Source organism: Sphaerodactylus townsendi, linkage group LG06, assembly GCF_021028975.2.
Source record: "Sphaerodactylus townsendi isolate TG3544 linkage group LG06, MPM_Stown_v2.3, whole genome shotgun sequence".
NCBI classification, from domain to species: domain Eukaryota; kingdom Metazoa; phylum Chordata; class Lepidosauria; order Squamata; family Sphaerodactylidae; genus Sphaerodactylus; species Sphaerodactylus townsendi.
The window spans coordinates 84,126,590-84,151,871 of record NC_059430.1 but is presented as its reverse complement, the minus strand read 5'-3'; the positions used below and the strand labels follow the sequence as shown (position 1 = coordinate 84,151,871).

The 25,282-nt window shown below is 41.8% G+C and overlaps 2 protein-coding genes across 2 annotated transcripts; one reads left to right on the top strand and one right to left on the bottom strand.

Annotated features, from left to right (window-relative positions):
* Positions 1 to 4,182: 4,182 nt before the first annotated feature.
* On the bottom strand, positions 4,183 to 15,002 carry ALG10 (ALG10 alpha-1,2-glucosyltransferase). The gene is made up of 3 exons (XM_048500725.1): positions 14,838 to 15,002; positions 9,995 to 10,189; positions 4,183 to 8,415 (listed from the first exon to the last, which is right to left on the bottom strand). The coding sequence occupies exons 1-3, from the start codon at positions 15,000 to 15,002 to the stop codon at positions 7,360 to 7,362; spliced, it is 1,416 nt and encodes a 471-aa protein (XP_048356682.1). The 3' UTR covers positions 4,183 to 7,359.
* A 33-nt stretch (positions 15,003 to 15,035) lies between these two features.
* LOC125434894 (EKC/KEOPS complex subunit Tprkb-like) lies at positions 15,036 to 21,912 on the top strand. Its single transcript, XM_048500727.1, has 4 exons — positions 15,036 to 15,175; positions 16,045 to 16,193; positions 21,026 to 21,202; positions 21,682 to 21,912. Exons 2-4 carry the CDS (start codon positions 16,047 to 16,049, stop codon positions 21,766 to 21,768), a joined length of 411 nt encoding a protein of 136 aa, XP_048356684.1. The 5' UTR covers positions 15,036 to 15,175; positions 16,045 to 16,046; the 3' UTR covers positions 21,769 to 21,912.
* The last annotated feature ends 3,370 nt before the right edge of the window (positions 21,913 to 25,282 follow it).

Sequence of the window (25,282 nt, the reverse complement as noted above, 5' to 3'; positions counted from 1 at the left end):
AGGCTTTCACGGCCGGAATCACTTGGGTGCTGTGTGGTTTCCGGGCTGTATGGCCGTGTTCTAGCAGCATTCTCTCCTGACGTTTCGCCTGCATCTGTGGCTGGCATCTTCAGAGGAAGATGCCAGCCACAGATGCAGGTGAAACGTCAGGAGAGAATGCTGCTAGAACATGGCCATACAGCCCGGAAACCACACAGCACCCAAATAATCTTAAGACTTTGGTAGGGATAGATAGACACTAGAATGAAATAATAGCTAAGTATCAGAGAGCTTTGGAAAAATGTATTGTTGAACACTTTCACAGCTGGAATCAACTGTGTGTTGTGGGTTTTCCAGGCTGTGTAGTTACCAGACCATGGCCACATAACTCAGAAAACCCACACCAGCCGGCTTTGGAAAAAACTTCATCTCCACTGAACACAAAACTACATGTTCTGGTGTAAAATCACAGGGATTCTAGGTAAGTGCAATCCACTTGCATCATTGGGCTACAATTACCAGTTATGTCAGTGAATGACCAATGAGGAGGAGCTTTCAACAATGCAGCGCTCCTATAGTATCATGTTGCAAAAGTTGGAAAAGTCACATGTTTGTTCATAACCATATTGGGGGAAAATGCTGTCCCTGATAGTGGTGTTATCACATGTTCTCTTAGGAGGTACTTGCTGTTCAGAGCCATTCACTTGTTAGTTTCAGTCTTCCTAAAGACAAAGCTGAGCTGTAGAAGGTAGCTTTAAAAAAAGTCCACCCTCAATATCTATCATAGGTAAACCATCATTTCAAAGGTTTCCCCAATACCATCATGGCCAAGATTCACCTTCAGCCATAACAGTCAAAAGGTTGTGTGTAAGTTTTCCTTTTTTGAATGCCACTGCCACTGGCTTGTGGGAGTTCATCCTAAATTGCCAACAAATCTGATCCAGTGACTGTCTATGACCCACTCAAGGGCTGCTGTCTCCATTCATTGAACCAAGGGGATAGCTTCACAGAAGAACCCCATTGTGCACACAGACGCCAAGAGGTTTGTTTATATTCTGTACATGTTTGATTATAAATACAAGCCAACTTGTTCAAAAACAAATATTTTGATATGTCCAAAATTTTATTTATTTAGATATTTATATGCTACTTTCCTCCCCAATGGGACGCCAAGGTGGTTTGGGGCAGAATGGGGATTCAGACATGGCCCAACAATTACTCTGGTAGCAGACCATTCTTTTCCTCTCAAATGAGACAGATCCAGAGAATTGTATAGCTATTCTTTCTTTGAGAATATTATCACAGAGAAAAACTCTACAAATTGACTCCTATACTCCATAGCCTGGTGTGTGGCAAAGTAGCAGGCCTGTACTTCTACACTGCATAAGCAGAATTCAGAAAATCATGCAGTGATAGGAAACAACAGTATGAATTCCGTCAGGAAGTTGTATGTGTATCATACTTCAATAGGTGCATGCAACTGACAGGCAGATACACCCCATTCCTGCACATGAAGAATATTAGCAGTCAGGTGAGTATATAAGCCAGTTGGTAACCTCTGCAAAGCATTCTTCCATCTGCAATTTTTGATGTACGGAAATGTGTGAAACCTAAACTGAAGTCACTGGGAATATGAAGCACTCCCTAACCAAGCTCCACTGAAAAGCAAGAAACCAAATATTGTTTTAGCCAAACTTAAACATCTGTGCTAGCAGTTAATCACATTTTGTTAAAAGTACATTTGAAAATCTTTTCACAGCCTGCCTGAATTTTCATCTCTGTATACATATAAAAGTCAACATCTTGGCTTCATCTTGACAGATACCTATGCCAGTGTGATATATTGGAAAGATGATATTAAGAAAGAGAGGGAGGCTCTGTCATGTAAGTGGGGAAATTAAAGGGATGAGACAGATACATATGAACTCTGGGGACAAGAATCCTTGAGTCTGCATGTCAAACCAAAATGTAAGCAGCATTTAATATGTAAAGGGAAACTGACAGGTAGCTTAAAGCTCTTTGCAGATACAGTTTTTAAACAAACAAACCCACATACTCCAACTTCAAAAAAATTAATATTTTAAGACAGAAGCCTTCTGTTCCAGTAGGACTATACATCACTGGCCCTTCCTTAACAGAAGTTGATACATTCTGGCATCTGAGCAGAACAGCTGCCCTAAATTTAAAGTCCAGAAATTTTCAGGAAATCAAGCTTTCACAATTCAGAATACTACACCAGTCATAAAGATTTTCCTAAATACATTCCAAAAGTATTTTCATAACTTTTTTTAGAAACACAGTTTTGAAATTAAACAGATTAGCAGAGAAAAATGCATAAATATGTGAGAAAGGTTTCAATTTTTTAAACTCCATGAACCTTTTAAAAATGATATGAATTTTGCAAGAGTAAATCCTTGAGGAGGTGAATGATGGTAGCTTAACAGTGCCATCTTGTGGAAATTTTGATTTTCCTGAACATGATGTGCCACCTTGCTGTTCTAAGCAATGTTATGTTTCATGGAAGTGTGTTTCTGTATGTTGTTTACTGTCAGTAGTCTTAAAATGGTCTCTCTAGAAGAGTTCTGGTCTCAAATAAGCAAGCATAGAATTTGCCAGTTTAAAGGACTGAAAAGAAATTTAGATGTGAAACAGCAAAAAAATATATACTCAGTATATATAGACATGTATGGCTATAGAAACAGCACTTAATTCAGCCTTTAAAATTTTACTCATGGAAGCTGAAAATAACAAGATGCAATATGGTATGATATTAAAATGTTAGGCTAGGGTCTCAAAGACCTGAATTCAAATCCCCACTCTGCTACAAAATTCACTGGCTGACCTTGAAGCAGTTGCTTTTTCTCAGCCAAACAATAGAGTATTGTTGAAGGCCTTCATGGCCTTCACGGCCGGAATCACTGGGGTGTTGTGTGGTTTCTGGACTGTATGGCCATGATCCTCTGAAGATGCCAGCCAGAGATACAGGCAAAATGTCAGGAGAAAATGCTACTAGAACACAGCCATACAGCCCGGAAACCACACAACATTCCTATTCATAGAGTCATTGGGAGGGGGGGAAAACCCAGGGCATGGAGAGGAGCTATGCAAGCCAGTATTTTTTTTGCTGGAAGGATGTGATAAAAATGTACTAGAGCCAAAGAGAAATCTAATTTCATCTCCAAACAAAAACCCAGCAATAAAAAAAACACCCCTTAAATTTAATATTTTCTAGATAATTAGAAATTAGGCAGTGATAACCATAGTGTGGCATCAAATTCCACTATGTGCTGAAGTTTCATTACATTACAAAACCATGGCCTGAATTGAGTTGAACTACCTAGGCTGAAATCCCAAGGTCTTTCACCTGGTAGTAAGCCCCACCTGAGACATTTATGGAATATGGAATAACCTGAGACATTTATGGAACATTTCACGATTCAGTCAAAATTGACGCCAGTGTGGCCAGGAACTTGCCACAAAATGGGCTTTTCAGTGACTAATGAGGTTTGTTTCCAATTAGGAAACATGTTCAAATGGCTTGTTTGAGCAGACCAAAGCAATATTTTCTGCCATTTCAAGTTAAGCTGAGAACAAACAAATGAATTGAAATAAATTTTTATTCCTTTCTAGGCTGCATACTATGCAAGTATTTCCAATAATGTTTTCTGATTTAAAATAATACACAAAAACTATAGAGGAATGTGTGGATAAAATAAAGCTGTCATAGTTCCCCTCGCAGATTGTTTTATTTAGTTCCCCTCACCCCTCACAGATTGTTCTCTACATGAAATGCATAGAAATGCAAATAGTTTACTTCCTTTTCTTATTTTTTAGTTGCTGGTCTAGATACCAATGGTAACAGTATAATATTAAAGATAAATTCAGCAAAGGATTCTGGGCAGGAAGTAACGCAATTGTTTTTTCAGGTGTTGTGGAAGTAGTTTTTAGTGTTAGGGTGACTGGATCACTGTAGAGTTGTATGTGTTGCTCTAGTTGTGGTGTGTAGTTGCTAAAAAAATAATTAAAATAATTATTTTTTAAAAAGATTCTTGCTCCTTTAATGGCCAGGAAATGTCAGGCTGGACATCAGCAGATGATGCTATTCCTGGCCAAAAGATGCATGATGGCGAAAGATTTGCCTGCTCAACATACAGCTGTACAAGGATACAATCTCCTGCCTTAGACTGAATCAGGACATCATTATTAGTTGTTCATTTATTTATTCAGTTTATAGACTGTCATTCCCCTTGCAGGCTCAGGGCAGCTTCCAAAATTAAACAACAACAAAATGATAAAATCAGTAATCAACAGTAACAATACAGCCTATATCAATTTATATCAAAATCTTCCAACATGATGTTAACTTCTCCAACAGGGTTAAAACAGATAAATTACCCTGTATTTATCATTTCATACCAGTGTAGCAGAGAAAAGGAAATAAAACCAATTAACAGAAGGAAGAGGAGGAAGATCCATTAGATGGAATACCGTCACTGCCCCAACCATAGGCCTGGTGGCTTAACAGCTCTGTCTTACAGGCCCTGCAAAACTGTGTCAAGTCTTGCAAGGCCCGAGCCTCATCTGACAGAATTCTCCCACCAAGAGAGTGTCTGTTCTTGCATATCTTGAGAGATGGAAACCATAGAACACATATTCTTCAGATGCTCGATGTATAATGAGACTTGTTCGGAACTCTTAGGGCCCCTCCTAGACATAACTTCAGGACTCTCCAAAAATATGATTGAAAAGTGTCAGTCTGATAAAGATTCCTTAGCCTCTAGACAGGTAGCAAAGTTCTACATAGTATGCTGTCATATCATACGTAATATCCATCATAAACCAGGAAATTAGAAAATAATAGTTTAACCAATAATTTTATCTTTGCTGAATGCATGGTTCATCTTTTTATGCAAGTTATGTGAATTATATTTTAAGGAATGTTTCTGGCTGGCCTTGAGCCACAATAAAACTGAAATTAGTTTTTAAAATGTATTTCTATTTCAAACAATTACATTAAATACTGCACCCAGAGCCAATGCAGCTGGCATAGTACTGGCGGGATATGTGTCCACCACAGGGTGCCAGTAAGGACCTGTGAAGCGGCATTTTGTACCAACTGCAGTTTCTAGAGCAGGCCCAAGAGCAGCCCTGAATGTAGCCTAGAGGTGACCATTGCATGGTTCACTATGGCCAGGTCAGGTGAGACAGGAAGGGTGCCTGGAAGAAAGTCAGGTAGGCAAGATGGTAGAAAGCCTGGTAGGTAATATTTATGACCTGCGCCTCCATGTATAAGGAGGCATCAAAGATCACAACTAGATTCTTGACAGCCAGCACAGGTGTTAACTGCACACTATCAAGATTTGTGAGTAGGGTACCACCATCTAAGCCTCCCCATGCGATTAGAAAAGTCTCTCACTAGTAAGAAATGAGGTTCTCAAAGTAGCTAGCACAATACTGTAGCAGAACCCTTTCCTGTAGGGGCCAGGGAGTAAATCTGGAACCATCTACCCACCAATGCCTGTCTACCCATTGCCGCAGGACTGCAAAGCCACACCATAGTCTGTCAAAATAATTTTATCAGCAAATGAAAGTCATACTGAGGGCAAATTTATGAAACCACCAGGCAAGCTTTGTACTTTTTGCTGACCTTCCCTGAATGTCTCCTAGCCTACCAGCCTGCTGCGCACATGAGGGGAGCCTCCACGCGCCAGCGTTTTTGTCACCTTTCTGGGAAGCCAATCTATAGATTCTCATTTTGGATTAACCCTGAATTTCTCAATTTTATTTCTTTGAAATTATTTTGTGTTGGCTCCTGTAATGACCACTGCTCAGCCAGCCAAAACAATGCACTTTCATCTTTGTCATACACACAGAGGCTGCCAACTCCGCTTTTCTTACTCTAGGACATTTACTTGCCACACAGGAACACCCCTTCACTGCCTTACCTGAATTTTTCCTTGAGATCTTTGGAAGTTCTACCTAAAGTCCCTGCTCTCAACCTGTGGATCATCCAAACAGACAACATAGTAGACATTAAGGTGATTTTATTATTCTAGGACATGCAGATTTAGAGAAAAATTAATGGAAGAGACAGGAATAGTTCTCTCTTCAGTCTTTTTGGGGTGGGGGGTGGGGGTCTCTTGTGCACATGGTGGAATGGGGTTAAAGCTGATTCGCCCAATATGGAAAGTGAGGTGATTATACTGCCTGGAACCCTACTTCATCAGAACAAACATTCCTGTATTTTAGGTCATAGTACCTGAGAAGCTAGTATTTACTGTAGATTCAGAGCATTTGGAGATTCATGCTGACTATCAAGTATGTCTATGGTGTAGTTAAGGGCGTTAATCTAAGATTGAAGAGACCAATGTTCACTCCCCACTAGGAACAATGCCCGTCATATGTCCCTGGGCCAGTCACACACTCAGACTAGGTTGTAAGGAAAAGAGACAGGGAATACATATTTCCTTTCACACATAAAGGGCATTTTCACACAAACTGTCCCAGTGAAGGAGTTTAAGACCGCTTTCTTCTCCTCTTCCGCTTCCTTTGACTGTGATTCACAGTGAGAAAAAAATATTTTTAAACCACATGATTGTTAATAGCATATGTTTTTGGAAATATAAGTTCAGATTGAAAGAACTGAATATACATTACTGAATATGGATCTGGATCAGGTTTAGCCTATGCCCCCCTTCACCTCGTAATAGATTCAGCAAGTCACCCAAGTCCTGGTATCATTTGTTCTCCTGAGGCCCAATGTTCAGGTCAATTCTGATGCAGTAATAGGCAATTCTGCATTCATCTGATCTCATCTAATTTTTCCCAGTGGGCAGCAATTCTTATGAATGCATCCTCGTGTAAAGGTATCAGATACTCAAGCCATCCTGGAGAACTTTAGCTCTCAGTAGATCTCCAAGAAGTTACAAAACCTCAGATCTCTGTCATGCACACAAAATGTTTTCACCCAGAAAACAAAACAAACAATGCATGGAAGTGACAGTATGATGACAAAACCATATCAAAAACCATCCTATTGGCCTGATAAGCTACAATTCCTCTTTCCACTCCTCTTGAGCCCAGGTGGGCACACACACAAGCATACTGAAGACACCACCTCCAGTTAGGACTTTGGTACCAAAACTGGTATGACTGAAAGAAATCTGGACTTCCCCTGATGTCACATTTATTAATGCCCAGATAGTAACCTTATGAAATTGGTCCAACATCAGGAAACACAGCACATAAAATTTCACACATACCCTCCCAGTTATAAAACATCCAGCATGTTTTGTTTCCCTTGACAGGGTCTCTACAACTTGCAGCCTCTTTTCAGTGGCAGGAAAGTCCCAGAAATTTGGTCTTCTTTCAAGTAAAAAATTACCACATAAACCTCTGGAGTTCCTCATTATTTGGCCACTGAAATGTTTTGTTCAGGAAAAAATGAAAGGTCACAGCATTTATCAAGAGATGAAAAGCCAACTCAAGAAGAAGTTTGAAAAGTGACGGCATGGGAATGTGCAACCTATAGATAACATACGGCAAAATGAAGTAACGAAATTCTAAAAGTTTCTGGGGAACTATGGCCATGAGCAAACATACAAAATAGGCCATTTTCCAAAAAATGTTCTTTGATGTCAGCATGTCTGTAAAACTCCAGCCAGCAAATATATAGAATGGAACTAACACATACTTCATGAGTTCATGTCTTTGATAAAGTTTTCTCCATATGTAAAATGGATAATGTCTGTTATCTGCAAGCAAATATTTATGAATATACGTAAACTTCCAGACCAGGAATAATGAAATGATTGCAAGGATAGTATATTGCAACAAGTATCTCTTCACAGAATGAAGAAAACTGGTGATTTTGCTTGGGGCCATTAAGTGAGGAAAGGAAAAAAAGACAGTAAAAGAGAAGAAGTAGAATATCTGAGTGAAATGCAGACAAGCTTCATGGCTGCTTCGGTCACCCACAACTATCCCACCATTGAGGAAAACGAAAACAAAGAAGACCACAGCCATGCCAACATACGGCCAAGTCAAAAGAATAAGAGTGGTTATGTTTTTAAGGGATGTGACATATCCAAGGAGGAACCAAAAGACTCTTATTAGTTCTGAAAATGATCCCTTCGGGGGCAAGTTCTTCTGCTCTTTATTTTTCAGCGATTCCGCTTTCCAGGCTTCACTCAGCTTATCTGCAAGAACACTTCCGCCACAGAACACAGTCCATATGATGTTGGTCTGGCGAAACATGAAGCCGCAAAATCCAAGCAAGGCTGAAGTTCTGTGATTACCATAAAGGCACATTAAATAGGCAAAGAGAGTAAAAAATGTGGAACCTGGATCGGTATAATAAAGGAAAGTAAAAAAATAAAGAACTGGAAATATCGCTAGTGTCAAAGTGGAGAGGATTCTCTGGAACCCAGAAGTAGCCTAGAGAGGGAGAGAGAAAATGAGGGGGAAAAGACAAGGTTAGCACGACAGCTTCAATTAAATATTAAAAAGCAAAATGGGCAGTGTAAGTGCTGGGGAATGCTGCCTGCCCCTGACTTATCCCAACTGGAGCAAGGAAAACAGCACGTGGCACTTACTCTTGGATGAGGAGATGGCTGTATCTCCATCTACCAGTCTTCATTGCCATGGAGAAGAACCCGCATGGGGTAAGGAGAGCAATAGGATCAGGCCCAAATATTGCCGCAGCACCAGCCAATGATATCATTGGCTAACAACTGGCCTCTTGGACCTCAGAGGCCTCAGATGGCCAAATAAGCCCAGCAAGAATGTCAAAAGCCACCCAGAAAGAGGACTTCACCTGCCTGACATGAGATGCAGATTGGGAGACAAAGGACCCTATCAGGTTGGCAGGAAGGGATAAGGGCCATAGTCAGGATTGGCGGATGGGGGAGCCAGGATGGAGGTGGCAAGGTGCACTCCACAGGTAGACTCTGGGGCTAGAAAGCGAGGAAAGGGATTGCTAACCCTCACCTCATATTTATTTATTTATAATGTATAATTTATTTTTTGAATTTATACCCTGTCTATTTGCAAGATCTCTAAGTGACTCTAGGCTATGGTTCTTGTAGGGAAGCAAAGATGTTTGGATTGTAGCCAGATTGGGTGCGGGTGGGACTCCGAAGTCCTATAGAAAGATAGGTTCTCTGCCTGGCCAGAGGAGGAAGCAACAGGCTGACCGCAGCCCAGGGAGAGAGAGAGTGCGGAGCCAGTCCAGTTGAGGGAAGCCTTTTGCTCACGTGGTGAACAAAGACTTTATGCAGATGTGTACTCATGCACCTGTACTCATGATGTTGAACTCCTATTATTGCTGTTGCAGCAGTCAAGAGATGTAACATTTTGGCTTTGACTGCTTTGTGCTAGAACCCCTTTCCTTCCCAATTTTGAGCCCAGTGAGTCAGATGCCCACTTTAGTGGCAGAACTGTGAAGGCAGGGATACCATCTCAGAGGGTGGGAGAGCCTCACATCATACAAGGAACTTCTATTGCTCAAGCTCCACTGAACTGGAAATGGAACTAATGAACAATGGTTTCTAATGGCTTCTGGGCAAAGAATCTCATTTTTAGAGTTCATTAATTCAGTACACCACATATCTGACCAAATGATTCAGAGATATGAAAGAGACTGTGGTCCTGAGTTCTCCTTTGGACAGAAAAGATTGTAACAGGAAACCAGTTGAAGCCAAAATGTTAAATCTCTTGACTGCTGCAACAGTAATAATAAAAGTTCAACGTCATGAGTACAGGTGCCTGTGTACACATCTGCGTAAAGTCTTTGTTCACCACGTGAGCAAAAGGCTTCCCTCAACTTAAAAAAACACACACACAGGAAGAAAGCAATAAAATCCAGGATGCTAGGAAGATTCAAATGTTAGTACAGATACAGAACAGAATGCAGTCTCTTCCTAATATGAGGAGGACATATCAAATTTTGACATGTTAATGTGCTACTGTGTACAGGAAAGATTCTATTTTAAGGATAATAACACGTGCACAGTACCTTTCTCTGGTGTATCCGGCAAAAAAGCAAATATAGTAAATAGCAGTTCCCAACACTGAAAAGGAGATTAATGAATCTGAGCATCCCAGTAGAGCAAACTATGCTTCCAGACCATCCAAAGAGCCATGCTGCAGGCTTTACAATTCCAATGGACACCAAATATAAACCAGGCAGTGTAGTAATCATAGGGTCCCACTATTTGAAAAAAGAAAAGAAAAAGGAGACAATTAATTTAAAAGGCCTGTTTATCGCCCTTTAATTACACAGACACAACCAATAGAACAGTGGTTCTCAACCTTCCTCATGCCGTGACCCTTTAATACAGTTCCTCATGTTGTGGTGACTCCCAACCCGAACATTTATCCATTTTACAGATGGAGAACACTGATGCAGAGAGTCTTAGGTGACCCCTGTGAAAGGGTCGTTCGACCCCCAGGTTGAGAACCACTGCATTAGAAAAACATTAGAAAAACAAAACAGAATGCCAAATTCATTCATTTTGGGAACCACACATTTTTCACCATTCCAAATGGGAGCAAAAGGGTTCATCTCTCCTGTCGAGACTTGTAAAGTATTCTAGGATGTATGTGGAGTTACAGTGCAGCTCTACCTTTAAGCCCACTGATGTCAATGAGCTTAGAAAGGTGTAAACTCTGGTTAGGATTGCACTATCAGCCATCCCACTTCAGGACTGGTATGCAAATCCTTGTTACAAAAGAAGCGGCACAGGAGAAGCGCATGTGCCTCTCCTACTTGCTTGCAAAATATGATCTGACAAAGGCATCTTTTTAAAATGGTCTTTTTGATAAACTTATGTACATTAGTTAGAACTGTTACATTTTTCTCTCATCTGTTCAGTTGCAATTATTCCACACTACTGCATCAAAATGTGGGATGTCATTTGTGATGCAGAAGAACAATCCTCCTCCCCCTTTTTTTTCTTTTGCAAAGGTGCTCTAGTGTTACTGTGCAATTACATTGAAGCAGCCATTCAAAAAATGTCTCAGCCTCCACTTCTACCATTGGAGGCTCTTGTGAAATGGTTGAATCGCACCAAGCTGAAACTCAATCCATCAAAAATTGAGGTCCTGTGGCTGGATCACGGAGGATCAGAGGGGGGTTGCTGTCTGCCAGAATTGGACGGGATGACATTGGTACTTTCACCTGCAATCTGTAGCCTGGGTGTGATCTTGGATGCCTCCCTATCTATGGAGACCCAAGTCACCCAGACAGACAAATTGACTTTCTACCATCTTTACCAGATGAGGTAGCTAGCCCCCTACTTGTCCTGCCCTGAACTAGCCTCAGTGATCCATGCAACGGTCACCTCCAGACTGGATTACTGTAATTCACTCTGCTCTGGGCTTCTCTTGAGGTCGCTCTGGAAACTGCACTGGTCCAGAATGCAGCAACAAGGGTCCTTATGGGGACCCCTATTAGATCACACATTTCTCCTGTGCTTTGCTGGCGGCACTGGTTACCGGTTGAATTCTTGATCAAGTTCAAGGTTTTGGTGTTACCCTTTAAAGCCCTGGGTGGTCTGGGGCCCTCATGTCTACAGGACTGTATCTCCCAATAACACCCTCCAAATTGCACTCCTCCAGAAGTAACCTCTTGAAAGTCCCTGACCCGAATGATATCCAGTCGGCCTCAACCAGGACCAGGGTGTTTTGAGCCCTGGCTCTGGCCTGGTGAAACTCTTTGTCATCTGAGACAAGGGTCCTGAGGGATGTGGTACAGTAAGACATGTTCTGCCAGGCCTATGGTTGAGGCAACTATGGATCTACCATCTTGAGTGGTCTCCCGTTCCCTTTTATCCCCTTTCCTCGCCCTTCCTCTTTCTCTGTAGAGATCAAGTCTTTGGGGGTAGGAGGCTCAGTTTTTTGCAGTTTGAAAGGTTCTCTACTACATTTCTCTCGATTATCTCCCCCACTGGAAACTTACTGATGCTAAAGTTTTAAAATTTTTATGCTAAGAGCTGGGTTTTAGTTGTCGTTTCGCTGATTTTTACCATATTGTATATTTTGAATGTGAGCTGTCCTGAGTCTGCCCTCTGGCTGGGGGAGGGTGGCATAGAAGCCCCAAATAAAGTAAAGGGAACTACCCACACAAAGTAAAAGCCAAAAAAACCCCTACTGGAACAGGCACCATCACCTGAAGGAACAGAAACATGTAGCCCACTCCCCAAAAACCCATCTCTTGACCAAATTAGAGAACAATTATTACAGTCCCTTGTTAATTTCATTTGCTCCTAACTGCAGGCAGAGTATCTTCACCTAATGTTATATTTCTAATTCAATATGAAATTGACAAAGCTGATCCAATCACCCCTGCTTCATTGTATCTGTGTCTGAATGTTAACATCACGTGTTCTAGGTGAAATTGACAAACCTGATTTAATTGCTCCTGCTTCTTTGTATCTTTATATTTGTGGATGAACATTAAAATTGCAACCTATATGTGAAATTGACAAGGCTGATCTAATTACCCCTGCTTCTTATCTCTGCCTTTAGGTTACATTGCTAGTTCAATACGTCAAAGAATTTTTAAAATTCTTTTTGAAAGTGGAAGATGAGGGGGGGGGAGAAAATGACTGAAGGAGTGGTTAGGCAACTACTCAGGGGGGAAAACAAAGAGAGCTTAAAGCATTTGATGGCAAGATTCATTGTAAACAACTCCTGTAGAAAAGGCCATAGTTTTGCCTTGTAACAAAAACTTGGATTCAAAGAAGTACCACACTCAAAACTTTGGGCTCTTCTCCTTTGAACAAATGATCCCCATTCCATATGACAAATGGAGGAGAATGCATTGTCAAAGGCTTTCACAGCCGGATTCAACTGGTTGTTGTGCATTTTACGGGCTGTGTGGCTGTGGTCTGGGACACACAGCCCGGAGGAGAGTTTCCAAATAGGTGTAATGAGTACCAGGAGAAGCTGCTGCATGGAAGACAAGTGTTCAAAGTCTTCTTGGATTGAAGTGCAAGTGCTGTTCTCTGGATCCAGGTCAATTTTTAAAATGTCTAATCATCTTTCAACTTTCACCCCTGAATATATCTGCTCTTACAGCAGTGGCTGATTGCACACAAGGTGTTTGCTGCAGGGTGGAGGCAAAAGTCCACTGCAGCAAGAGTTCTTGTATGGACGTATTTCCTCTAGCTCCACTTTCACTTTCCACACTCTCTGTGGCAAGCAAATCCACTTATAGCACAATTTTAATTCTGCTTCGCTGCTACGGCAGGATAGATTTGCTAGTGGGCACAGCTTTGCCCCAGACCTCTTCCCTCTGCCCGCAGCCAGCCCACCTAGTCTTACCTCCCATTCCCTCGCACTGCTTCGAACGTTTCCCACTCACCTTCCTCCCTGCTGCTGACTACTTCCCACTTCTTGTCCTTCTGTATCATTTCTATTGCCCATGGTCTCCCTGCCCTGCATATCTTTAGATTTAAAAAATAATCATCATATTGATAGATCAATAAAGCAATACTAATACTAAAATATTGTAAAAATAATGAGACTAGTCGATCAGTTCAAAAGCACAATTTGCCCCTGCATTTGATCAGCAAACCGGGACATCTCCAGCCTCCTAGTTTTATATACAAGCAATCAGTGATTCCAGACCACACCAGGAAAAGTCCATCGGTTTTGATGTTTGGGTTTACAGCAGAGGCGGAGCAGAAAAAACTACTCCCGGGGTATGCGGGCATCCTGAGCCCCTTCCATGGCACTGTCTGCCCCCACCCGCCCTGGGTATGCCTCAGCCTGGTGCCCCCCCGCCCCCATACGGGTGACTGGTTTACAGAACATCAGGAGACGGACAATCGTGAACCGTGGGTGCTTAGCAAGTGACAGTTCACATTGTCCTTTTGTGGCTTAGCAGTTTGCACACTGCCATCACTCCCCCCTCACTTCCCACCATAATAGACAATCAGTGTTTGGGTACAGATGCCATATTCAAGACCTTTCTTTAATAGTTTGCTTTTTTATGTCAACATATTGATCAATCTTAAGACTGATATATTGATAAGATTAAAGATAAAAATGAAAGATTCTATTAAAAATCACATGAGTGATAGAAAATCCATAAAACAGCGCCCCTCCCCAGATGCAAGCAAAAAAGCCAGCTGATGGGTAATGCCCGCCTAGCTACAAACCGGACAGTGGCTATTAATGCCCAACATGCCCCGAAACAAAGACTTCCCTGCCAATTCTCTTTGAAGTTGTGGGAACCTCGCTGTGCATAAGTGTATTCCTGCCAGTATCCTGCTCCTCTGTGGTTCCTCGACCTCTTGCTTTGTTTCTGATTCCATCCCCATGAAATTGTTTCAAGATTTTCTTAAAAACAACAAAACAAACAAATTTGCACTACCACAAAAGATCTGTTTGGTTAAAGATAGTGACGATTCTAATCTATAGCTTCCTTTTTAAAGAGGTCCACTTTATCTTTTTACTATTTGTGAGTGTATATTCACAACATGGTACAGGAAGACTTGCATTCTGGATCTTGGTATATTTACTTGGAAGTAAACTCCACTACCTTCACTGCCATACAACTTCAGTGTCCACTGTGACATATGTGCAGTTTAGATCCCAGAAAGCTGTGGAACTCCAAACGGTACTGATATAGGCGGGGGAGAGAATACGAATGTATCCTTATGGTCTCGAAAGTATCTGCCTGGGGTCTAAAGAGATCCTCTTTTGGAGCTCCAGGGTCTACCATCTGGGGCGGGGCGCTCTTCCTTTCTTGGGCCCCGGGGCCAAGTGACGGCGTGGGGTGGCGGGGAGACGACCACGCAGCGCGCCCCCTTCAAACGGCAAGAAGACGCCGGTGCGGCCCGCCTCCCTACCTGCTGGAAGCGGCCTTCGCAATAGGCCTGCGCCTGCGGTACGTGGAAGGCCTCGTCCATGTAGGGCGCGCGCTGCTGGCGGTTGAGCACCGAGAACAGCAGGCAGGAGCCCAAGAAGGCGCAGCTGAGGGCAATCGAGAAGAAGTAGGCTTCGGAGCGCTCCATGCTGAGGCTGCTCTGTCGCCGGGCCTCGCTGCGGCCTCTCGCTCCACCAGACGCCGATCCCTGCGAGAAGCGGCAACGGCGGCGGCCGCGGCAGGACCTGGCAAGGAAGGAAGCGGCCGGCGCCCCGTTGCTTTGAGTGAGCGAGAAATAGAAGGCCAGGCCGTCGTGAGTCGGTAAGCGGCCCGGGGCAGAAGCAAGAGGCTCGGGCACAGCTGCCTCTCGGGACCAGAGAGGCTCCGCTGGGCCGCGGCTGGCCTGTGCCAAACGCCCCGCCTTTCTCTTTCCACATTCCAGTCGCATGTACTTGTGTGACGTTTAGGTTACTTTCAATGCATATCTGGCTAAATATGTACTTTATTTTTCCAGGTTGTAGTTTAGAGTGAAGGCACAGCTGCTTTTTTTGTTTTGTTTTGTTTTTTGCAAATGCATGTCTGTGCATTCAGCGTAATATGCTAACAGGTTAAAACCATCACCTAAGTAAAAGGGAAAGTGGTGAGTGACAGTGTGCATACATTCGTATGTATGTATGCGTGTGTGTGTATGTATAGATAGTGTATGGATACATGCTTTTAAGTACATCCATATCTTGTCTGCCTTCATCCACTGACACAAAGAAAATTGCCCCACTGATTTTAAAGCTCAGATGTATGCGATGCCAATTTTTGTGTGTAAAGTATCCTTAAGTCACAGCCGACTTAGGGTGGCACCTTGTCATTTTAAAGGCAAGAGACATTTGGAGGTGGTTTGCCATTCCCTGCCTCCACATGGACTGAGAGAGTTCTGAGAGAATTGTGACTGGCCCAAGGCCACTCAGCAGGTTTCATGTGGAGGAGTGGGGAACCGAATCAGTTTCCAGATAAGAATTGCACCACTCTTGACCAATCCACCGCACTGACCCTGGTCAAAATCTCTGCGTGGTTGTATTGTACCCTTCAAATTTTATTTAGAACAAGCTCTCAAAATAGCTACAATAAAGTATCGATTGTTATTTGGCATTAATTGACCCAGGTTTGGCTAATTTCAAAGGAACTTGCACTTTCAGACATGATGCAGTGTTTAACCCATCGGCTGGAACTGTTTCCTGACTGCCTGGTTACTCTTATCCTGTTTAATGATGTGAAGAATGCTGCCATTCTAAGAAAAAAAGCCATGGAAGGTGCTATTGATGGAGCATTAATTAGTCCTGAACTGGTGAGGAAACATTAATGTATTGCAGCTTGGTAACATAGTAAATCTTAAACTCTGTAATGAACTTGTTTGGGTTAGATTCTGGGTTTCAAGATCCTTCAGGCTGTCTTCTGCTTTCAGATAGGGATAGATTGAACTTTGGTTGGACACAATTAAAAGTGCCATGTTGGCTATAGCTAATGGGATTGATTCCCCAATGAAATTATGAAGCTTTGTCGAAGGCTTTCATGGCCAGAATACTGGGGTATTGTGAGGATTCTCTGAAGATGCCAGCCACAGATGCAGGCGAAAACATCAGGAGAAAATGGTACTAGAACACGGCCATACATCCCGGAAACCACACAACACCCCATTATGAAGCTTTCTGTGAAAGTAATAAATATTGGAGTGAATGACCATCTACCTCAGACTTCATGAGGTTCTTCCTCTTGTCTGTAGAAAACAACAAATGATACCTTTTGTTGTTTATAAACTGAAAGATTATTTTTAATGTTGACACTTATTCTCAAATTGTGGTTGGCACTAATAAGCTTAATGGCAAACAAAGGAAAGTTAATCATGTAGGTCTACAGCGCATTTTAATGCCTTCAGAAATAGGAGATGTAGATAGCAAGAGAAAGAAACAAGAGATGCCCATCTTGCGTTAGTTGCGACATAAGGAGGTGCAGATTTACATGCAGATAGTATGTCCAAGCCTGCACAGAAGTACGCACCAACTATCAGCCCAAAAAGTTTGATTAGTAAGACTAACTTCATATGAGCAGGCCCTTGGCACCTTACATCCTCGTTAGACTTGTGAAAGGCTGGGGTACCCTCTCCTTACCTCTTCCACATTTTCTAAAATGGCTGTGCTTCAGGTCCCTGCAGACCTCAGGAAGCTGAGAACATTCTTCTTCCCTATCCTTCTGGAGGTACATTTTTGTCTGGACTGTCAGCAGTGGGACAGTTTACTGTTGAGTCAGACCCCTCTGCCACCCTTCTATCACTTCCAGGGCTCCTGTCTCCTGGGAGTCCACCAAAGTTTTAGAAATGTGAAATTTCTGAAAATTTTGAAGCCACAGAAAACACACACACACATTTTCCTGGTTTTTTTGTAAAGTTAGGAAAAACATAAAGTTATAAAACGTAAACTTATTGAAACTTACTGCTTTAACATCACGAAGGGCATCATTTATAACTTGTGTGTGTTTAAAATGCAATCAACCCACAGTTGACTTATAGCGACCCAAGCAAGGGGCTTTCAGGGTAAGTGAGAAGCAGAGGTGATTTGCCATTGCCTTCCTTTGCAGAGTCTTCCTTTGCAGAGTCTCCATCCCAAGAACCAGCCCTAGTTAACTTCCAAGATCTGACAGGATCCGGCTGTACCATGCCACTTTCTCGCTCATGTTTAAAACTTATTCAGTCTACAAAATTGCAATATTTGACATGTTTATGAAATTTAAGTTACCGGTATTAATACCGTAGTTTTCTAGAAGTAAAATTGCAAATATACCTAATACTTGAGAAAAACTGCAAGCTGATGAACCATGTGCTGCCTTAACACATGTACTTTAATTTTGCTGTATGAAATATAGAAAAAATAGGAATTAAGAAACCACAGGCTTTGTGGTAAATAACATAAAATATATTATTTGGTCAAAAAAAGGATCAAACTAAGGGGCAATAATAATGTTTTCACAGCTAGATGTAGTTTCAGCTAGCTGCTGTCCTTTTCCTTCTTTGGCTACTGGTTAGAGAGAGTTCAGTTCAAATGCAACCTTCAGAGTATTACTGTAAGGGTTTGGTGCCATTTCTGCCCGACCTTCTGATTTTTCCTTCTAGCAAGGTAGGGAAATATGCTTCCTGTCACCCAGTCTGTTGGTATATGTGCTGCAGTGGTTTGAAGGAAAGATGAAAGGGTCAACTACAAGGAAAGATTCAGGTCAAAAGGATGACAGAAGCAATGAAAGCTCTCCATTTCCCTTTGAAAATCCCTTTGAAGATTGGGATTTTTTTCCAACTCCCCCAGATTTCCAATTTTTAGCAAAAAAAATCCCAAAAACGCCTTTTTTATGTGCCTGCACATGTGCTATACACAGAGAAGTGTTTACTAAGCTGAAGGGAACAGGGGGGAAATCACAGGTCTGGATATGCTGAAAGAAGACTTTTTATGAGGAAATGTGACCAGTGAAAAAGTCTTAGAATAAATATTGACCTGTACAGTTATAATTTTTGGATTAAGTCTCTAGAGATTTCTTTGTGATTAAAACTAGCATATCCACAACTTGTTTTGTTTGTCTCAGTGTGTAAGATAGAAGCTTTGCCTCCTATCTATTCCTAAAATATTCTTTTTCCTTATTGAACTTAGGGAAGCATTTGATCTATTTTGAGACCCCCCATTTTCTTTTCCCTCTGGCAGATCGTTGATCCATTTCAAATCCTTGTGGCAACCAACAAAGCTGTTCATCTTCAAAAGACTGGAGTAAAAGAAATGAAGGGAGACCCAAGAACTCTTAAATGCCAAGAAATAATAATTCAAAATCCTTTTCCACCCCTAAACAAAAGTAAATGTAAGTTTTAACTTGCTCATTGTGCAAGCCAAGGTACCCTTAGTGCAAGAGTGCAAAATACATGCTAACTGTGTGCTTCGTCTTGTCCATAAGGGCATATTAATTCCCCCGCCCCCGCCACACACACACACACACACACACACATACACCCCTGTTTCTAGAGTAGGGTAATGGTTAGATTGTTGGACTAAAACTGTGGAGACCTGGGTTCAGTTCCCCACCAGGCTATGAAACTCTCTAGTAAACTAAACATGGAGTGGTTATCAGGATAAATAGGATAGATTGTAACCTTGAGTTACTTTGGAGGGATAAAAATATGTTGTGTATGTCAGTAGCACTCAGGTGCTGCTAGCTATTCTTAATTCTAAACTTACTATTACTGGAATACGTGTAGATGATAGCCATGTTAGTGGTGAAAATTCTATGGAAGCACACTCCCTCTATTTTAGGCATATGTGTCATCTTCTCCCCAGGATGGCGCTCAGAGGAAACCTGTTCTCTTGGTTTGCAGCTAAAGAAACTATTCATAGTATCAGCTGAACCTTGTATCCATCATTTAACTGCTCAGGGTTGTTTTTTAAGAGCAAAAAAACTCCTTGAAACAATTAGCACTGACAAAATGTTTGATCAGATAAACATGAGGATGCGCATACAAAATAAAGATTGCAACTGGAGCATGGGAGAAGGAGGGAAGAGAGAGTCAGCAGCATATAATTTGGAAGGCATGATGATCACTCTGGAACTTAAAAACAGACTCTGCTGGGGCAGTCTGAGACCCCTTCTGCACATGCAGAATAATGCACTTTCAATCCACTTTCAGTGCACTTTGCATCTAGGTTTTACTTTGCAAAGTAGCAAAATCCACTTGCAAACAATTGTAAAAGTGGATTGAAAGTGCATTATTCTGCATGTGCGGAAGGGGCCTTAGTGATTCTGGGGCCCTAAGCACTGGTCCAGGATGGGTCCCCAAAATCATTGTTCCCCCCCTCCCCCCCACATTGGTCTACCCCTACAGAGCCAGGCAAGAAGCTTCCCTTGTCCTTTGTGAGGTAGGCAAGAGCTGCCATTAAAAGCAGCTGGACAAGCCTTGGATGGGGTGGCTTCCATGGTGGCAGGAGCCAGTTCTTTTTCCTTGGTTGGAATGGGATGGGTGGGACTCCTGGCAGTTCCCCCCCACCCCCCGGCTGTTCCTGTTACCCATTGTCTAAGACTGCCCCTAAGCACTGCTTCTTGTTTGCAGGTGTGCTTTATAGAGTCTTACATTTTCACTTCCCCTCTTCAGAAATTGCTTCAGATTGTCCCTGGTGCAGCCTCACACCAGCGAGGACAGGGAAGTATGCTGGATCCTCTTTCTGCTGTGTTGCTTCAAGATCATCATAAGTGGTTTGCTTGAGGAAAGACAGGCTGTTGTGACAGCTCTCTATAATATTGCCTGCGCAGCTTGTGACCTGTCAAGCCAAATGCAAATCTTCAGCCATGGTATTGTGGACCATTAGAGGCTTTTCAGCAACACCCCCTTCCTATTTATGCAATCTTAAGCAGGCACAAAAAAGGTGATAGTCCCTGGTGAGTTGCCACTGACTTGGTGCACCATAAATTGGCCTGTAGGGCAGCCTGTGGGTGAAGGGCATACCTTCTTTCCTCTGAACCTCTTGCAGTGATATTGGGCCAGAAGCCAACCAGGGTCTTATGTACAACTAGCTTCCTTATGTACAACTATCTTCCTGTTCCAAATAAAAATGTACACCATTAGGAACAGAGCCTGGATCTTTTTGCATAATGAATGTGTTGACAGATGATCGTAGAGGCAACATCATTGTGTGAAAGGCACTTAATGCAGCACACTCATCCATGCATTGGCATAGATGATTAGCAGGAACATAAGTTAGGGGGGCAAAGGGATAAGGGGGAACTAAAACTCCCATGACTGAAAATTAAATTTTCTCTAATAAGGGATGCCCTTTAATGGTTGGAAAAATTCATAGTCAACTACAACATCAAGTAACATTTAAATTAATGTTTTGAATATTTTACTGAAAATAATGGATCCTCATCTCGAAGTTCAGACTTTTCAGTGCATTGTAGAAATGGGAAAATGGGCCCATGATGTAATACAGCTACACAGATTTGAGTCTGGCCTGTGCTTAAATGGGAGGCCATCTGGAAATCCTGAATATGACTCACTAAAGGAAGAGGTTTTTTAAAATTGCACTGTAATTTTTTAAAATTTGCACTTGGAAGTAAAAGTACAATGAGCCAAATTTTGCATTCTTTCACTTATGTTAGATTTCAGATGCCTTGAAAAAGTTTGGCATTTCAGACAGTGACTCTGCAGTACTCATTGTTCTGGTGGAAGACAAAGAGAAAAGAGTGAATCTGGAAAATGTAGCAAGTCAAGTGGATGGTCAGCAAGTTCCTTTGGCAGACCTCCCCCAGATAACAGACATATCAAAAGTCAAAAAGGTTTGTACAAGGTTGTCAAGGAGAAAGAGTGGAAATCAGACAAAAGAGAGTGGTTTATTTTGTTTTTGGATACTTGGATATGGGCCTGGGAACTATAGCTGCTGTTGAGTTTGAGAAGCTATTGGGAGCTCAGTACAAGAGGGTATAAATGTATATATTTAAGCCAGTGTAATATAGTAATTACAGTCCCCTGGTCAGATCTGGAAGACACAGGTTTGAATTGTCCCTCTGCTGTGGGAGTTTGTTCACAGGGTTATTGTGAGGGTTGCAGAGTTTAATGAGGTAATACAACACACGCATTTGATTAATTTTTTGCATTTGCTGTGTTCCATTGGTAACATTGTCAGTTTTGATCCAAACAATTATTGTCAATGTAGTTATTACATATTAATGGCTAAACACTAAAAATGTTGTGGACAAAAAAGATTTCAGAACTACATATTACTCAAGAAAATCACCATTCCATTTTCCTTTTTCAGATATACAAGCTCACGCCACAGGAAGCAAAAATAGGAACACTGCTAGATGGTATCATTTGTAGAATGGCAACAAAAGATGTTTCATGAAAAAATATTGGAAAAATTGTGGTCCAATTCTGAAACAGTCATATACATTCAGAAGCTGAAGGTGTCAAAAATCCATTGCCAAGAACATGGAAATAATGTTGTTAGGCATTATGCATTTTTTTTAATAAAACATTTCAATACCTATTTTGATTTTTCCCCCTTTTTATATAAGGTAGTTCTTGCATCCATGGTACGAAGTACTGAGTACAGGTCCAATGGGAACATTCACCCTAACTTACAAGGATCAAACATAACATTTCAAGATTGAAGAATAATCAAATTGTTGTGGTTTTAACTTTGCTGTGGATCTACTTGATTATTTAACTTTGAAACTGAAGTGTTGAAATATTTCTCATAGGCTGTTTCTGCATGGGCAGAAAACAGCGCCCTAGAGATGGTAAAAACACCGTCCCTGGAGCGCTGTTCACATGGTGTTCGTACTCACCCCCCTCAAGTGGCACAAAAACGCTGCTTTCAAAACTCGTTCAATGAGCAAGTTTTTTAAAAAGCAGCATCTTCCACCCGCTGCCATGCGAACAGCAGCGGGTGGAAGGCGACGTTTTCCCCACACCGCTTTTCCCCCCCTCTTACCTCCTCTCGCCTGCCGTCCCTATAGAGAAGCCAGGGGACACATCTCAACATGTGAATCCTGGACACCGTCTTTGGCTCTGTGGGGCTGTTTGAGGACCTGAGATCAAGCAGGTCCCATATAGTATCAAATTTCAGGAGGCAGTTTGCTGCAGCTTAGGTTCTTGTCTGAAGTTCTATTCTGAAGCAAATCATATGTGAATCTGTGAGATATGACTGGCAGCTCCTTTGCAGTTATATCAGCAAAGTAGCCCAGAGCTTATCTGGCCCTCAACACAATACAGAGTTCTGGTAGTTTGCCTAATTTCGGGGGTGGGGGGTGGTATAAGCAAATCATAATTCTAGGAAGTTAGATTCTTGTGCATACTGAAAGATAGCTGCATACACTGAAACCCATGTGCTTGCAGAACTCACAGAAAAAAACTCCAGATGTGTTTTGCTCACAGGAGTCATAGAATTGTAAAGTTGATTTGATTTCAACCAATCTGCTGCAAGTCTGGGCCCATCCATCTAGATTCATGAGACCTTGCAGCCCAGATCACACTGAGCCCCAAGCAGAAAACATGTAAGTTGTATAATAGTGCTTATCAAGTAAATGATTTGAAATGAGTCGTGCAAAGTGCTAAGCATATCACTCAAGAAAGATCTGAAACCCCCAATACACCATAGAAAATTCCCCAGTTATAAAATGGCAGACACTCAGATGATTTCTGAATGCTTTCACTTGGAACAGATTAATTGCATTAGCAATAATCATTTAAAACCATGGTAATACATACTACAATCCAATGGCTAATGACCTGAGTGGAGCTGTTAGTGTGCAGGACAACTGTGCTTATATCAGCATACCTTTATGACAGCTGCAGCAAACTTTTGTTTAGGATGGCACTGTAAGAGGAGAATATTACTGAATATTAAAATTCTTACAGATGAGGATCTAGATCAGGGGTAGGGAACCTGCGGCTCTCCAGATGTTCAGGAACTACAATTCCCATCAGCCCCTACCAGCATGGCCAATTGGCCATGTAGAAAACTTTGATAGGGGCTGATAAGGTCCCTAATTGGATTCTGGGCACCATTCTGATCTAGATACTAAAGTCCCTGATCATTCTCTTTCTTCATGGTTTTCTTTTAAAAGGGCTTAGCAGAAACAGCAACACCAATTTCTCAGTTGTTTTTATAGATTGTTTTCCAGGACAAGCTGCTTTTTCAAAAGTAAAGATGTGTTAGGATAATATCTAGAGCTCAAAGAGGAAAGCGCCTGAAGCTTCTGAAACAACACAGAACAGCCTTGGTAGTATTATTATCATGGAAAATTAAAGGTTTGTTTTCATTGCCTGACAGAGCAAGTGACACATGGAATACATCATCCAACTTACTGGCTGAAATACAGACACTATTTTTGGTCGTTTGCCTTAAAAGCAAGCAGGTACATTTGAATCCTATCCTTTTTTGAACATGCGTGAAAAATTACTTCAGTCCACTTAACATAAACAGAAAGGCTCGTAAAACTATCACTGCCTAACGTACAACTTGAATTCACGCTTTCTCATTTTCGTCAGTGGTGCCCCTAGAAGCAAAAAGAACAAACAGCATCTTGGCATTGCTATGAATAGTTTGTTAACTCTTTCCTTGAATAATGCTAAGCTACACTTCTTTCATGTCTCCTGTGTGAGGTACTTCATCCAAAAAATTGCATTCTTTATTTTTATCTTTTAAAATGTTAATTTCATTGGACATGGGAATAGAAGGCCAAGAGTTTTCAGATTTCCCTACATTCAGAAAATGTGATTCACATGGATTTTTTCTGCCATTTAACCTGACCAACAAAAGTATACAATCCTGAGACATTCTAGGGCACGCACTTAAGTTAGTGCCGCTTAGGGGTAAGATGTTATCCTTGCTTCACATCAGTAATGTAGCTTGGAACACAATCAGCATTGTGGCTGTACTTCATGTGAGGAAGGTGGTAACTGGGCAAGCTGTCTGCCAAGGAATCTGCAATTACCAATCTTGGAAAAACTTCCAGTGCCCTTTTGAATTCAGTGGAACACAGTTTATTAATCCTGAGTCACCAATAACAATTCGACACACTCAAATAGTTCAGATGAATAAGTCTTTAATTAACTTTATTTCCTGCGCTCTTGTCACAGAGATAAAGTGAGGCTGGAGCAGGAGTATAGCGTTCTTTTTCAACAAGCATGTGGAGTTCATTTTCTTCTTTAAAGAGAGGCATATGTCCACTCCACAAAAGGACAGTTCTTTCTTTTTCCTGGTCTGCTGCTACTGCTGCTTTTTTAGAAAACTGACCAAGTGAGCATATCTTCAATGGACTTTGCAGGACATGATTCTCCTAATTGTGGGTGGGGGGTGGAGAAGGGAGGGAGGGAGGGAGAGAGAGATGTTTTCCTAAACATCAATATGTGTTCAGCTCAAAACACATATTTTTAAAATCCTATTACAGTGAAGGATTGTATGCATTTTCTTAAAAAAAATATTTTAGTATACTAACTGAAATGGTCCAGGCTAACCTAATCTCATCAGATCTCTGAAGCTAAGCGGAGGTTGAAAGACCATCCAAGAAGTCCAGGGTTGCTCTGTGGAGGCAGGCAATGGCAAGCCACCTCTGTTCATATATTCCTTGAAAACCCTATTGGGTTGCCGTAAGTCAGATTGCTATCAAATTGGTTGCGATTTGATGGCACTTAACACACACACTAACTGAAAGTAAATGTTCTCTGCCCCAGAAGTTAACTTCCATATAGTGCTATGATTTCTGTGCCACTTTATAAAACAATTTGACCAGTAGGTGGTTTAAGTGAATTGGGAGGGCTGTTTTAGGTGGGAACTTGCCCTGCTGCACAAATGCATAGGAAGCACCTCTTCCAACCCCTCCCCAAACCTTCCTTTATGCAGGCTCCACCTC

Bases quoted from the DNA above. Each gene is read 5' to 3' on its own strand.
- ALG10 (XM_048500725.1), bottom strand. From the start codon at position 15,002: ATGGAGCGCTCCGAAGCCTACTTCTTCTCGATTGCCCTCAGCTGCGCC. The intron at 10,190-14,837 runs GTAGGGAGGCGG...TTTTTCAAATAG, and splicing joins GCGAAGGCCGCTTCCAGCAG to TGGGACCCTATGATTACTAC. The intron at 8,416-9,994 runs GTACTGTGCACG...CTCCCTCTCTAG, and splicing joins GCCGGATACACCAGAGAAAG to GCTACTTCTGGGTTCCAGAG.
- LOC125434894 (XM_048500727.1), top strand. From the start codon at position 16,047: ATGATGCAGTGTTTAACCCATCGGCTGGAACTGTTTCCTGACTGCCTG. The intron at 16,194-21,025 runs GTGAGGAAACAT...CACTTATGTTAG, and splicing joins CATTAATTAGTCCTGAACTG to ATTTCAGATGCCTTGAAAAA. The intron at 21,203-21,681 runs GTTTGTACAAGG...TTCCTTTTTCAG, and splicing joins ACATATCAAAAGTCAAAAAG to ATATACAAGCTCACGCCACA.